The 14,882-nt window shown below is 38.0% G+C and overlaps 1 protein-coding gene across 9 annotated transcripts in view; it reads left to right on the plus strand.

Annotated features, from left to right (window-relative positions):
- NAA16 (N(alpha)-acetyltransferase 16, NatA auxiliary subunit) overlaps positions 1-14,882 on the plus strand; it is a 66,420-nt gene that overhangs the window by 1,799 nt on the left and 49,739 nt on the right. For all 9 annotated transcript variants that reach the window (XR_004030156.1, XR_004030155.1, XR_004030157.1 and 6 more), the window contains exons 2-6: positions 3,479-3,563; positions 5,708-5,812; positions 7,570-7,727; positions 9,950-10,084; positions 12,305-12,458. Coding sequence is in view for 6 of the 9 variants with exons in the window: in XM_030813322.1 (XP_030669182.1) it covers positions 3,479-3,563; positions 5,708-5,812; positions 7,570-7,727; positions 9,950-10,084; positions 12,305-12,458 (637 nt within the window). In the remaining 3 variants the exon portion in view is untranslated. The remainder of the gene's footprint in view (positions 1-3,478; positions 3,564-5,707; positions 5,813-7,569; positions 7,728-9,949; positions 10,085-12,304; positions 12,459-14,882) is intronic.

The following is a 14,882-nucleotide window of genomic DNA, read 5'->3' on the forward strand; positions in this document are numbered from 1 at the left end:
TCATTTATAAATCGCTAGTTGGATTTCAGGACATTTGGCATCATACTTTAAAGATGACAGCACTCCTTTTCTCTCTATAGTTCAAATCATGGATCAGTGTCATAAGGAAAAAGTTACATTATTATTCTCAAATTACAAAAAAGGTAGAGTTTATCCCCAAATAAATTTGGAAATGGTAACCACTAAAAAAAAACCAATTATTTTGAGATGGAAGTCTCGGTTTGTTGGCCAGGCGACTGTCGAACTCCTGGCTTGAAGCGATCATCCCACCTCAGCCTCCCAAATTGCTGGGATTACAGATGTGAGCTACTGTGCTCAGCCAAGCTAAACATTTGTAAATCTAGGTATGTAATGTTTCTGACAAGGTTGCGTGAATTTAGGAGGATTCTGCATAAACGAGTGATTTTATCATTTCGCAGTTGCAATAAATGTGGGTAAAATTTGGCTACAACAAATTCCATAGCAAACAGAAGTCTCTGTAATAAAATTATCTTTAAAGTTTAGTGGATTAAAGTGCTTTGCCCCAACAGTAAAATTTTTTCTATTGAAAAAACTCAAACACATCCACACAAAGTAACCAGCTGGTTTTTTACATGCTCCACGTGGCTTGTATCTGCATGTCTTATTCCCCAGACTGGATATTAATTAGCATTACAGTTTGTTGAATTTTGGAGCTATTCCATGCCTTCTTTTAGAAAGAGACAAACCTAAGAATGGTAAATGACCAAGTGGCTAAGGTTCTCTGTCTGGTTAGTAGCAAAGTTGAGACCAGAATCTGTCGTTTCTACTTAGTATATAATTGTTCCTGAGTGAATGTAGATTTTGTCTTTTTTTTTTTTTTTTTTTTTTTTTTTTTTGCGAGAGCGTATCGCTCTGTCGCCCAGGCTGGAGTGCAGTGGCAAGATCTCAGCTCACTGCAACCTCTGCCTCCCAGATTCAAGTGATTCTCGTGCCTCAGCCTCCCGAGTAGCTGAGATTACAGGTAGACTTGTCTTTACCTGAGTACTTGGATTCCGGGGCCAGACTACCTGGTTAAGAGTTGTGGCTCTGGCACTTAATAAACTCTATAACTATGCCTCAGTTTCTCTATCTAAATGGGGATATCATGCTTCTCATAGGCTTTCCTGGGATTTAAATAAAGAGTAAATAAGCTGTCATTGGATGAAGGAAAAAAATAAGAACAGTGTCTGGACGTATAGTAAATGCTTCCAATAGGTGTTAACTATTATTACTGTTATTGGCAGTATGATTATTATTTTCAGATAACTTGGTAAGTCAGAAAAACTAGTATTTCTATTTGTCTTTCTCAGTAGTTTCTTCCACTTGTTTTTTTCTTGTCATTTGTGAGACAGACTCCTGTAGTCAAACTCAGATTGTCATTTTTTATTTTAAAATATTTTTGGAATAGGCAGTATATTCACGTTTCAAAATTTAGGTTTCTCTTCTATCCATATCTCAGAACCACCTAGTTCCCTTCCCCAGAGGCTGTCAAGAGGCCTCAATATAAACTTTTTTTCCATGAAGACTTTTCTAATTCCTTCCACATCCAGCCCCTGCTGCAAGGCTTAATGATGGTCTCATCCATTGCTAGTGGCATTTTGCTTTGAACTTAGTAGGCTGTATTTATGGAGCAGTTTCTTATTTGTTTAGCCATGGCAATGCAGCAGTATTTAAAATAGGCTAAGGCTGGCGCAGTGGCTCATGCCTGTAATCCCAGGACTCTGGGAGGCTGAGGTGGGAGCTAGGATCACTTGAGTCCAGGAGCAAAAGAACAACATAGCAACATAGCGAGACTTCATCTCTACCAAAAAAAAAAAAAAAAAAAAAAAAAAAAAAAATTTAGCCAGGCGTGATGGCACACACCTGTAGTCCTTCCTATCCACTCAGGAGGCTAAGGTGGGAGGATCACTTGAGCTCAGCAGTTTGAGGTTATGGTGATTGTGTCACTGCACACCAGCCTGGGCAACAGAGTGAGACTGTCTCTAAAAAATAAATAAGAAAGATAGGTGAGATCATTGTTCTAAGGATCCATTATATGATGGTGGGGAAGACAGGCACTAAATAATAGCATAAATAAGATTTCAGGAAATGATAGCGCTGTGTGGAAAATAGAGTAACATGGTAGAGAATATGTTGGGGAAGGAAGGAGGATGAGAGTATTTGATAAAGTGGGCAAGTAGGGGACATGTGAGACTTGGATAATGAGGAACCATCCATGGGAAGATTTAGGAAAGCATTTCGGGCAGAAGGAACACAAGTGTAGGAGGCCTGAGGTGGGGATAAGCTTGGCATGTTGAGTAATGTAATACCCAGTGTGACTGAACAATGTAAGCCAGGGAAGAGTGGAAAGCAATGGGGTGTTCTCTGCATCAGTGGCTGCCAGGGAGAGATGTTAATTGCGTACCCTGGCTGGTGGCATTCAGAAATAAAGATGTTGCTTATCTTTGGAGTGAGACCAGAGTTTGCAGCTAAGCTGAGCAGCTTATAAACAAGTGTTTGAACCTCTGGGGTTTCAGTTTCGACATCTCTGAAGTGGAAGTAATGACACCTACATTAAAGAATTGGTATTAAGTAAGAGATTACAGATTTTATACAGACATATCGTAGCTGCTCAATAAGTGGTAGTATTTGTGTGTGTGTGTGTGCACACACCCATGCACTTTGGTTTCATTCTTGCAGTAGCAAAGGCTTTTAGTGCAGTTTCTGGTATTTTTCTGTTGCCACGTATGTTTTTGCTTAAAATTTTTTTTTTTGAGATAGTGTCTTGCTCTACTGCCCAGGCTGAGTGCAGTGGCACAGTCATGCCTTACTGCAGCCTCAGCCTTGTGGGCTCAAGTGATCCTCCCACCTCAGCCTCCCAAGTAGTTAGGACCACAGATGTGCACCACCACGTCTGAGTAATTTTTAATTTTTTTGTAGAGATGAGGTCTTGCTTTATTCCCCAGGCTGGTCTTGAACTTCTGGGCTCAAGCAGTCCTCTCTCCTTGGCCTCCCAAAGCATTGGAATTATGCTCACTGCAACCTCCGCCTCCCTTGTTTAAGCGATTCTCCTGCCTCAGCCTCCTGAGTAGCTGGGAATACAGGCATGTGCCACCACGCCCAGCTAATTTTTGTATTTTTAGTAGAGACGGTTTCACCATGTTGGCCAGGTTGGTCTCAAACTCCTGAGCTCAAGCGATCTGCCACCTTGGCCTCCCAAAGTGCTGGGATTACAAGCGTGAGCCACCTTGCTCAGCCACATTTCCTGTTTTTTAAATGTCTTTTTTCATGGTCTTTTATAAAAATGAAAATATGTAGGTTTTAGAACAATTTGACAAGAATAGGTAACAAAAGTACACTGCATGTTTGTAAGTGATATCCTTTCCATCACGTTTTAGACCTAATTTTGGATCTTGAATTTAGAATATATGATGCTGTGAAAAGTTGCTCCGTTGTGTATTCATTTGATAAAATAACTTTTGTTCATATTTCTTTACAGAAATGTTATGAACAGAAGCAGTACAAAAATGGCCTCAAGTTTTGCAAGATGATTCTGTCGAACCCAAAATTTGCTGAACATGGAGGTATTGTCTCATGTGAGAGAAATCAAATTCTAAAACCAGGGATTAACAGTGAAAGAAGATTATTTCCCAGATTTCAAGGCCTCGAAGTTCTCTATTAGAGTGCATAAATGTTCAGCATTTTTTAAATGCTTTATATGAGTCTTCTAGATTACCTGTATTATCCTTAAGTATATATACTTTTTTTTTTTTTTTTTTTTTTTGAGACGGAATCTCGCTCTATCACCCAGGCTGGAGTGCAGTGGCGCGATCTTGGCTCACTGCAAGCTCCGCCTCCCGGGTTCACGCCATTCTCCTGCCTCAGCCTCTCTGAGTAGCTGGGGCTACAGGCGCCCGCCACCACGCCCCGCTAATTTTTTTGTATTTTTAGTAGAGACGGGGTTTCACCGTGGTCTCGATCTCCTGACCTCGTGATCCGCCCACCTCGGCCTCCCAAAGTGCTGGGATTACAAGCGTGAGCCACCGCGCCTGGCCAAGTATATATACTTAAGGATAAGATTAGGATGGTTCATTTATCTATTGGGGAAAAAATTGGAGACAGTATGTATCAGTATTTTTATGGACCTGATTTCCTTTATTATTACTTTGAATAGAATTTATACCTTGGTTTCCTGTGTGTAAAATTAGGACCAAATTTGCAATATAAAAGTATGAAGATATGGTCACCTGCACTTTATTCTTTGGTAGATGTGTTTTTTTTTTTTAATATGTACTGACGTTTCCATATGATATTACTAATTTACCATTAGATTGTATATTTTGAGTTGTTTTTCTAACACCGGTGTTAATAAAGTTTGTATTTTCTTGTTGTGTCCTTTTTCAGTAACAGCCAGTGTTAGAAGGGTGGATCAGGATAGACATGAAAATTACGATCCTATAGTATAGCAAAGCTGGTTGAGATTACTCAGTATCAGACTTGGATAATGGTTGAGATCATCTTATTGGGAAAATAGGCTGACCTTGCTCACTTTTCTAACAACATTTAAAAGATTCTTTGAAGGAAATGGAAAGAAATCTTCGTTTCATAGAATTAATTTTAAAGCTTGTTTTCAAGCTTTTTAGCTGTGGAACCTTTATCCAAATGGTGCCTGTGGGAAAGTTCAATATGTAAAACAGATAAAAGATGTTGGAGGGGGGTTTGGGCCACAGGATCACCATGTTCTGAATACCATAGAGTTCGAAAATAATTCTTCTTGCATAACTCCCTTCTTGTGGGTAATTCAGAGAATTATTTCATCCTAAACCATCTTTTATTAACTTCCTTACATATTTTTTGTTGCCACTACCATCATCCAGTGTTGTGCTGTTGAAATGTGAACTGATGTTAATTAGCCTAAGTAGAATTTGTTAGAATAAACTTGCTATCAAAAGTGAAGTCTGTTCCAGTATTGAATAAAGTGATTTTTAAATTATGTATTTGTCTTTATTAAGGTAGATTGAGTGTTTTTGTGTGGTTGTAAATCAGATTGATGATTGATTAGAACTGACCTTAGGTAAGAGCTGTGGAACTGCTATGGTGGATTTAATTCCATAAGACTCATGTCTGCTTTGTTAATTTTTTTTTTTTTTTTTTTAAGACAGAGTCTTGCTCTTGTCGCCCAGGCTGGAGTGCAGTGGCACAATCTTGGCTCACTGCAACCTCTGCCTCCTGGGTTCAAGCAATTCTGCCTCAGCCTCCCAAGTAGCTGGGATTACAGGCACATGCCACCATGCCTGGCTAATTTTTGTTTAGTAGAGACGGGGTTTTGCTATGGTGGCCAGGCTGGTCTCGAACTCCTGACCTCAGGTGATCCACCCGCCTCAGTCTCCCTGAGTGCTGGGATTACAGGCGTGAGCCATTGCAGCTGGCCTGCTTTGTTAATTTTTTCAGCAGAATAATATCAACCACTTTTACAGAGTCTTGTGAAGGGCAGAAACCATTTTAGCAACTCTTGAAACTAAGGAATTTCAGAAAAGGACTTGGGCTGCTAAGCTTTAAGTAAATATTTAAATGTAGTTTTACGTTTTCTACTTGGAGAGAAGTTCAAACTGTGAGATTAAAAAGATGAATTGGAGCCATAGTAATCCTTCAGATCTCAACTATTAAAGTACTATTAAGAGAATAATTTTCTGTCATTTGTAAATAGAGTTTAAAAATTATTTTTCAGAGACTTTGGCTATGAAAGGATTAACACTGAACTGTTTAGGAAAAAAAGAAGAAGCTTATGAATTTGTTCGTAAAGGACTTCGTAATGATGTCAAGAGTCATGTCTGTATCCTTTTGCAATAGTTAGTTTATGTTTTAGCTAGTTTTTTCCTAATTCAAATTAAATTTGTACTATGAAAATTCCAAACCTACGTAGAAGAGAGAATTTAATGAACTCTGTGTATCCATTACTCAACTATAATCATTATCAACATTTTGTAATATTAGTTTCTTTTTTGCTCGTGCCCCTCCTCCTGTATTAGTTTCATTTGTTCCCTACCCTGTGTTTATTTATTGAAGTATTTTAAAGGAAATCTCTATAAAATGTGCTTACTTCTGTTGTGCTTAGTGTTGGAGAAAAGTTACTTTGATAATTGTATGTCACTTGAAGCCCATTTTTTTCTTAAACATAATTAACTGGGTAATACTTTCCTATTATTCCAAATACTGACTTTTAGTTAATCATATGTTAAAATTTGTGTGTCTTAAACTTTCTTTTAGACATTTGAGAAGAAAAACTTTAAACTTATTTTAAAACAGATTTTACTTAATATTAAGTATGATATTGGTTCTTGAGCTTGGTTTCTGTTAACACAGAGACATAGCTGTTACTTAATTTGATCTTTATAATTGTGTTTTTCTTTGGGTAATATCCCAGTGTGTAAAAAAAAAGTTTTTTTGTTTTTTTTATTTTTTGGGGGGAGGGAGTCTCACTCTGTCACCCAGGCTAGAGTGCAGTGGCATGATCTAGGCTCACTGCAGCCTCCACCTCTTGGGTTCAAGCGATTCTCCCACCTCAGCCTCCCAAGTAGCTGGGACTACAGGTGTGCACCACCATGCCAGGCTACTTTTTGTATTTTTAGTAGAGATGGGGTTTCGCCATGTTGGTCAGGCTGGTCTCGAACTCCTGACCTCAGGTGATCCACCCTCGTCGGCCTCCCAAAGTGCTGGGATTACAGGCGTGAGCCACCGTGCCCGGCCAAAAAAATTTTTTTTTAAAGGATGGATCATTGAAATTGATTTTCATTTGTTTTGCTTATCTGTATGTTTATCTGCATTTTTTTTTTCACATATTGCCCTTGCATTTTAATTTGTTACATTTAATTCACTTAGCCATGTACTGGTATTGAACACGAATAATCTTAGTAGTGTTTTCACATATTTAGCTTAGAGTTTTCTCAAATTACTAAATTCTTATTTCTTTATGCCAGTGCTTACCCCAGAGTGAAGAGAAGGGCATGTAAGTATGATAGTTTTGTGGGGCTTTTGGCTCCAAGATATGCTAAGACTTTAATTTATAAGAAATACAACTTATTTTTTGTGGCCTTTAATATAACTAGGGAAGTAGGTGATAGTTACACATTACTTTAGAATTGGTTGACTGTAAATTTGTTTCAAAAAGTAGTTGCAGTTTTTGTATACTGTTTCAAGACATCATGATGAAGAATAGGTGAATGTTGAGGTTGCTGGGGTAGGAAAGTGATGGGATAGAGGGTAGAAAATGTGAAGAATTTTTGCCAAGAATTCTTTAAGGTTACTTAAAATATTACAGAAAATTTCAAACATGTACACAAGTAGAGAGAACAGAATAATGACCCCCTCCCAATGTGGCCATTACCCAGGTTCAGCAATTTGACAATTATCAACCCAGCCTGCTCTGGTTTTGTCTTTAACTTCCCCTCACCATTCCCCTCCCCCAGACTCCAGGTCATTCTGAAACAAATCCTAGGCAAAATACCATTTCCTTAATGTAAGTTTTATATTAGATATGTAGCATAGTATATTCTAGTGTCTGTGTATGTCTTTGTTTCCTTAACTTAATAGGTTGGCATGTATATGGACTCTTGCAGCGTTCTGATAAAAAATATGATGAAGCTATAAAATGTTACCGGAATGCCCTCAAATTAGATAAAGATAACCTGCAAATTTTGAGGGATCTCTCACTGTTGCAGATCCAAATGAGAGACCTTGAAGGTTACCGAGTAAGTACTTCATTCTTAAATGTACATGATTTTACAGTAGATAAAATTTAAGAGCGTGTCAATTCAGAATGAGGTGAGCATAAGCCAAGATCAAGTAGATTTGATTGTTCATTAGAAGGTGTATGTCGCTTGGGACCTTCCTCCTCAGTCATAGTTGTGGCACTTTCTACTTGAATATCCAAAAAGAATAACTGGTGGGGTGCGGTGGCCCACGCCTATAATCCCAGCAGTTTGGGAGGTTGAGATGGGAGGATCGCTTGAGGCTAGGAGTTAGAAACCAGCCTGGGCAACATAGGCCAGACTCCGTCTCTACAAATAAGAAAATTAGCCCAGTATGGTAGTTCACACCTGCAGTCCCAGCTATCCAGGAGGTTGAGGCAGGAGGATCCCTTGAACCTAAGAGTTGAGGCTGCAGTGAGCCATGATTATGCTACTGCACTCCAGCCTGGGCAACAGAGCAAGACTTTTTCTCAAAAAACAAAAAAAACTGGTTTTTAAAACATTCTTAATTCATTAAGTATTTAAAAAAGAGACAAGGTCTTGCTATGTTACCGAGGCTAGTCTTGAACTCCTAGGCTCCAGTGATCTTCCCACCTCACCCTCCCAAAGTTCTGGGATTACAGGCATGAGCCACTACGCCAGGCCATAACTGTTTAACTGGAATATCTATGTGCAGCTGCTGTACTAGATTATTTGTGGGTTTGATATTTACAAATTTGGTAAACTAATAAGGCTTTTATAATTGAAACCTAAACATAAAAGTAGCTTTTAAAAATTATTGGTTAATAAATACTTTAAAAATGTGAGAAGGGTTGCCATAAATCAGTCTTTCTGTAGTTGAGACCTCTTCAGATTTGCATCTTCAACTCTCTCCTGGACATTTCCATGTGCTTATTCCACTTAGTATCCTAGAATCAGTATGTCCAACATGGAATTCTCTTACTTTCTTATGAGAAGGAGGCCACTAGGTTCTAACAGTTATCTTTAAATCCATTATTTATATACTTCTTACTTTTGCTCTCTACTGCCATATAAGCCCTCATACCCCATGCCTAGATTTTTGCAGCCACTTTAAGGGCTCTGCTGAACTTATTATAATAATAATGGCACCACTCTTCAAAGTGTGTATTTTTTTCTTCAGCTGTGTTTAGCAGCTTAGATGCGGTTGGAGTTAAAATCAGTTATCTTTAGGAATGAGGCATAGAAATTCAGAATATTGGCAAAACAATGGTTGCTAAAGTGGATTCTGAAGTAAATTAAGTTAAAAGAGAGCTAGGCTTGGTATTATGTGTCTTAGTCCTGGCTACTTGAGAGGCTGATGTAGGAGGATCGCTTGAGCTCAGGAGTTTAGTCCAGCCTGGGCAACATAGGGAGACTGTCTCTAAAAGAAAAAAAGGAGAGCTGGTGGTGAAAGTGTGAAGGACCCAGGAAGTACAGATGCTGGTGGTGTCAAAGAACAAGGGTAGGAATGTCACCAAATGATAGTGTTGGCAGCATGGGAGCTGTGGGTAGAGAGTGAGATACCTAAATTTATGATTTCTGCGTGGCAGTAACTTCTAGGATATGGCTGTGGGAGTGGGCCTCTGAATGGAGTGGAGGAGAAAATCATTAATGATTAGAAAATCTTGGGACTTAGAGGATAGGTTGTGGGATGGGTGATACACATTAGTGTTGCATTTGCCCAGGGTAACGTCAAGAGTTGGCAGAGAAAATAATACTGAGCTAGACTTTAATAAAGGATTTGGGAATGACAGAGAAGTAACAGTAAAAATAAGGGATAATCAGATGTTTGGGTGTTTCCCCTGGCTGTGTCTGTCCTGTGTCTGGCCAATTATTACAATGTGTTTATACTGTAAATACATGTAATTCATATAATAGTTTTGTAAGTAGCAAAATGTAGTTTAATAAAAAACCATCTTAGTCTTCTTACAGAATGTTTAGTTGCCAAAAACAATTCTCATTATTTAAAGATAATTTAATAAGGCAGTCCAAAGGCATGGGCCCCAAAGATGTTTCAATGACAGCCTCACAGTGAGTATTACAGGATATTCTAGAACTTTAGTAATTTAGGTAAGAAACATAAAAAATACTTCTATTTTATTCTGAAACTGATCTTTGTTGATATAGTTCATTAGAAATGTGTTAAAGATTAGATTGTTTTCTTAAAACTGATGAAATAATGTTTTAGAGAATGTTTAACAAGTTAAAACTTTTTTTTTTAGGAGACAAGATACCAGCTTCTTCAGTTGCGCCCCACACAGCGTGCCTCCTGGATTGGATATGCTATTGCATACCATTTGCTGAAAGATTATGATATGGCCCTAAAACTATTGGAAGAATTTAGACAAACTCAGCAAGTAAGAATTTTAATGTTTCCTTCTACCTTCCCAAATGGAGTAGTTGACTTCTAAATTGTCCCTGCTCTCAAATGTGAATTAAAGTATTTGAAACCTATGGAAAACTGGAAAACTTTTTGACTTAATTGGAAACAGTTAAAATGTAGGATTTTTTCTCTCTCTTTTTTTTTTTAAAGAGACGGGGTCTTGCTATGTTGTCCAGGCTGGTCTCGAACTCCTGGGCTCAAATGATCATCCTGCCTCGTCTTCCTAAAGTGCTGGGATTACAGGCATGAGCCACCACGCCTGCCTCCACGTTTCAATGGAAAATATTCTACATGTGGATTCAGCTGCAAGTTGATGGAGATGGTGTGGATTGAGTCACTTCACTTAGAGTTAATCCCCCAACCTTGAGTCTCTTTTCCACTCCTCTGTTTATCTGTCATTTCATAATCTTGACCCTGTCTGGAGTTTTCCAGGACAAATAGGCATTCTCCATAGTAATTTCCTCTTTATAGATACTCTAGACTTGAGCTTCTTCCATCCTATTTCACTTACTCCTCCTTTGCATTCTATTTTCTAGAAATTTGTTGAAATCTTAAATAGTATCTCCTATTTATGGGTTTTTATATTTTTTAATCCGCTATTTTTACTCTCTTAAGGGAGGAAATAAACTTTGTAGTAAGGCCACCGTCTTTACTTAGGTTTTTAGCTTTTTATCTCACACCAGAGAATTGATTAGACTAGTTCTTTGTTTTTATCCAAGAATCAAGTTCTGACCAAAAGATAGTACTGTATCACGTTTGGTGGACTTGATAAAAAACTTTCCTTTAAACACAAAATTATGACATTTTGATGGTTAAATTTAGGTGTTTGCAATTTCTTTCTTTTCTTTTTTCTTTTCTTTTCCTTTCTTTTCTTTTCTTTTCTTTTCTCTTTTTTTTGAGACAGAGTCTTCATCTATCGCCCAGGCTAGAGTTTAGTGGTGCAATCTTGGCTCACTGCAACCTCCGCCTACCAGGTTCAAGCAATTACCCTGCCTCAGCCTCCCGAGTAGCTGGGATTACAGGCCCCCACCACTGGGCCTGGCTAAGTTTTGTATTTTTAGTAGAGACGGGGTTTCATCATGTTGGCCAGGCTGGTCTCAAACTCCTGACCTTGTGATCCACCTGCCTCTGCCTCCCAAAGTGCTAGGATTACAGGTGTGAGCCACCGTGCCCGGCCAATTTCTATTTTCTTTTCTTTACTTTTTTTTTGGAGACAGGATCTGACTGTGTTGCCCATGCAGAAGTGCTGTGGCTATGCACTACAGTCTTGAACTCTTAGGCTACGACTAGGACTTGAACTCCTAGCTAGGACTGCTCCAGAGACTGAGGCAGGAGGATAGCTGGGACTACAGATGTACCACTGTGCCTGACAATGTTGTTTTTAAGACATGATGCTGCTGCATGGTTAATAGACTATAGTGTAGTGTTAATATAACTTTTTTAGTTTAGTTTTTTTTTTTTTTTTTTTTGAGACTGAGTTTCACTCTTGTTGCCCAGGCTGGAGTGCAGTGGCGCAATCTTACCTCACTGCAACCTCCACCTCCGGGCTTAAGTGATTCTTCTGCCTCAGCTTCCTGAGTAGCTGGGATTACAGGCATGTGCCACCACGCCAGGCTAATTTTGTATTTTAGTAGAAACGGGGTTTCACCATGTTGGCCAGGTTGTCTCAAATTCCTGACTTCGGGTAATCCACCCACCTCAGCCTCCTAAAGACCTGGGGTTACAGATGTGCGCTACCGTGCCTGGCCAATGGAACTTACATGCACTGGGAAACAATAAAATTGTGTCACTCACTTTATCGTGGTGGTCTGGAACCAAACCCACAATATCTCCAAGGTATACCTGTAATTGATTTTTCTTCATTGATCTTTTATTCTGTGACCTTGGTAAACACTTCTATTAACCCTAGTAGGTTTTTTTTTTTTTTTTTTTGTAGATTCTGTAGTATTTCAACCATTTTTATATTTGTATGTAGGATTTGTTGACCTGTGTCACTTGGGGATAGACAGAAGTCCCACCCTATTATTTGTTTTAAATAATGCATTCATTTTTGGTGTTGTTAATCACTCTTCTGTTTGTATCTGCTTGTGGGTTGCTTTCTTGTTTGTGTGAATGACTCCTGAGAAGGCAGTTTAATTAAAGGTCTGTAACTGCTTTATATAGTGATACAAATAATTTGGTCATTTTTTTTCAGGTTCCTCCAAACAAAATAGATTATGAATATAGTGAACTGATATTATACCAGAATCAAGTGATGAGAGAGGCAGATCTGTTTCAGGAATCTTTGGAACATATAGAAACATATGAGAAACAAATATGTGATAAACTTCTGGTGGCAGAAATTAAAGGTAAGTTGGCTTGCCTTTTTTTAATGGCCTCAAACAGAAAACAAAAAAACTATGTATTTTATTCTCTCCTAAGTCTTACGTAACAGTTGTTATGTATCCGACAAGGTTCCAAACACTTTATTATTAAGCCATTATTAACTAGTTTAATCCTCCTAACAACCCTATGTTGTAGTTATTGTATCTATGTTGGAGATGGAGGAACTGAGGAACCGAGAGATTGAGTAGCCCCAAATCATACAGTTTAGTAAACGGGAGAGTGCTGGATTTGAATCCAGATTTCATTCCCGTAAGCAGTACTGCCTTCATATTGAATATGTATCTCTGTATATCCATATATAGTTAATTAAATACAATGAGAACCATAACTGATATTGGGATCATCATGAACACAAAGGTCATTTATTTTCATTATGGGCTAATTATGAAGACAGGATCCCTATAGTTTTAACAGCATTCATCAACAAGGGGGCAAACAAAAATTTTCACAAATCTTTGCTCATTAATTCCCTTTCCCTGAGCAATATTGTATTAAATTGAATGTCCAGCTAAAATAATAGTTTAGAACTAAAGTTCCATACAGTTGTAGGACCTCTGGAGTCTGAAGCTTAATAAAAATAATAGCTAATATAGATTTTAAAACTCTTATTCTATTTGAGTATGGTAATTGCTTAAATTGCTTTATTTCATTTAATTTTTTAGCACTTTTAAGATGGATACTATTTATTAACCCCATTTTATAGTGGAACAGACTGAGACTTACAGAGGTTAAGGACTTGCCCAAAGTCATCCAGCTTTTTAAGTGGTAGAGTTATAGTTTCCAAGCACATCAACACATCCTTCTGACTTCAGAGCCCTTACTTTTTTCTAAAAAATAGACATTTTCAAGACAGTTTTAGGTTCACAGTAAAATCTAGAAAAAGGTACAGAGTTCCCATATATCCCTGTATACCCACAGCCTTTCCCACTGTCATGCCCTGTGGGTTTTGACAAATGTATAATGACATGTATTCACCATTGTAGTATTATACAAAGCAGTTTCACTGCCCTGAACACCCTTTGTTTCACCTTTCCATCCCTCACTCCTGTAAACCCCTGGCAACCACTGATCTTTTTACCCTCTACATAGTTTTGCCATTTCCAAAATATCATGTAGTTGGAATCATACAGTATGTAGCCTTTTCAGATCGGCTTTATTTTTGTGAAATCATCTCTTGCCTGAGAAAGATTGGCTTCTTTCACTTAGTAGTATATGTTCTTTTTCCCATACCTTTTTCATGAGTATCTTACTTTTAACTATTATACTCTTTCTGGTTAATGTATAGCACATGAGTGATTTAGTTTTTATTGTAATTCATATTAATGACACTTTTAAAAGTTATTGATAAAATATGAGTAAATAATTAAATATTCTGGTTTCTATCTTGTTCTGTTACTTATTGATGGTAACAAAGAGGAAAAAAGGCAATTATTTTTCCTTTCTGTAATACTATTGTCGTTTCCTGATTAAATCTTAACTCAGATTGCTGTTTCTCTTTCTTGGTATTTGTCCTGTAGCATCGATAGGAAATGCATTCAATATAATCCATACGTTAGATTATTTAATCTTAAAAAAAAACAAATAGGGAATGCAGTTAGGTTAAATTATTTAATCTTCAAAATAAAAACAAATAGGGAATGCAGTTTTTGAAAAGTAAATATGGTACAGTGAAACTAATTCAAGTTAGTATAGGCCTTGAACGGTGGTTCACACCTGTAATCCCAACACTGGGAGGCTGAGGCGGGAGGATTGCTTGAGGTGCAGGAGTTCAAGACCAGCCTGGGCAACATAGTGAGACTCCATCTCCACAAAAAACTAAAAAATTATCTGGGTGTGGTGGTGCATGCCTGTGGTCCCAGCTACTTGGGAGACTGAGAAGGGAGGATTGCTTGAGCCTGGGAGGTTGAGGCTGCAGTGAGCTGTGATTGTGCCAGTTGCACTTCAGCCTGGATGACAGAGCAAGACCTTGTCTCAAAAAACAAAAATAAGTCTGCAGATTGCCTCATAGTCACATTTATCCTTATATTGTTAGTGAGGGTAATTTGGGGGCCATTAATTTGAATACGTAGCCCATGCTTTATTATCTACAGAGACAGATCATGGTATTACTTTTAGTGTTTCACTGAACTTTGCAGGTCCAGAGACCTTTGATATTCACACAGTTTTCTTTGTGGTCATTAACTTTTTACGATCCTTTAAAAAGCTTTAAAAGTTGGAGATTTCCACTTATTTATGAATATGTAGGTATATATATATATTTGTCCTATGCATTCCTCTAGTAATAACCTTTGCTTCATGGTAGTAGCAAATAACAGATGTTTTTTGAAAATGAAAAATATGCTGTTGTCTGTTATATCTGGGATAAGCAGGGTAAAAATTGGCCAGAA

The sequence above is a fragment of the Nomascus leucogenys genome, chromosome 5, assembly GCF_006542625.1.
Source record: "Nomascus leucogenys isolate Asia chromosome 5, Asia_NLE_v1, whole genome shotgun sequence".
Taxonomy (NCBI): Eukaryota; Metazoa; Chordata; class Mammalia; order Primates; family Hylobatidae; genus Nomascus; species Nomascus leucogenys.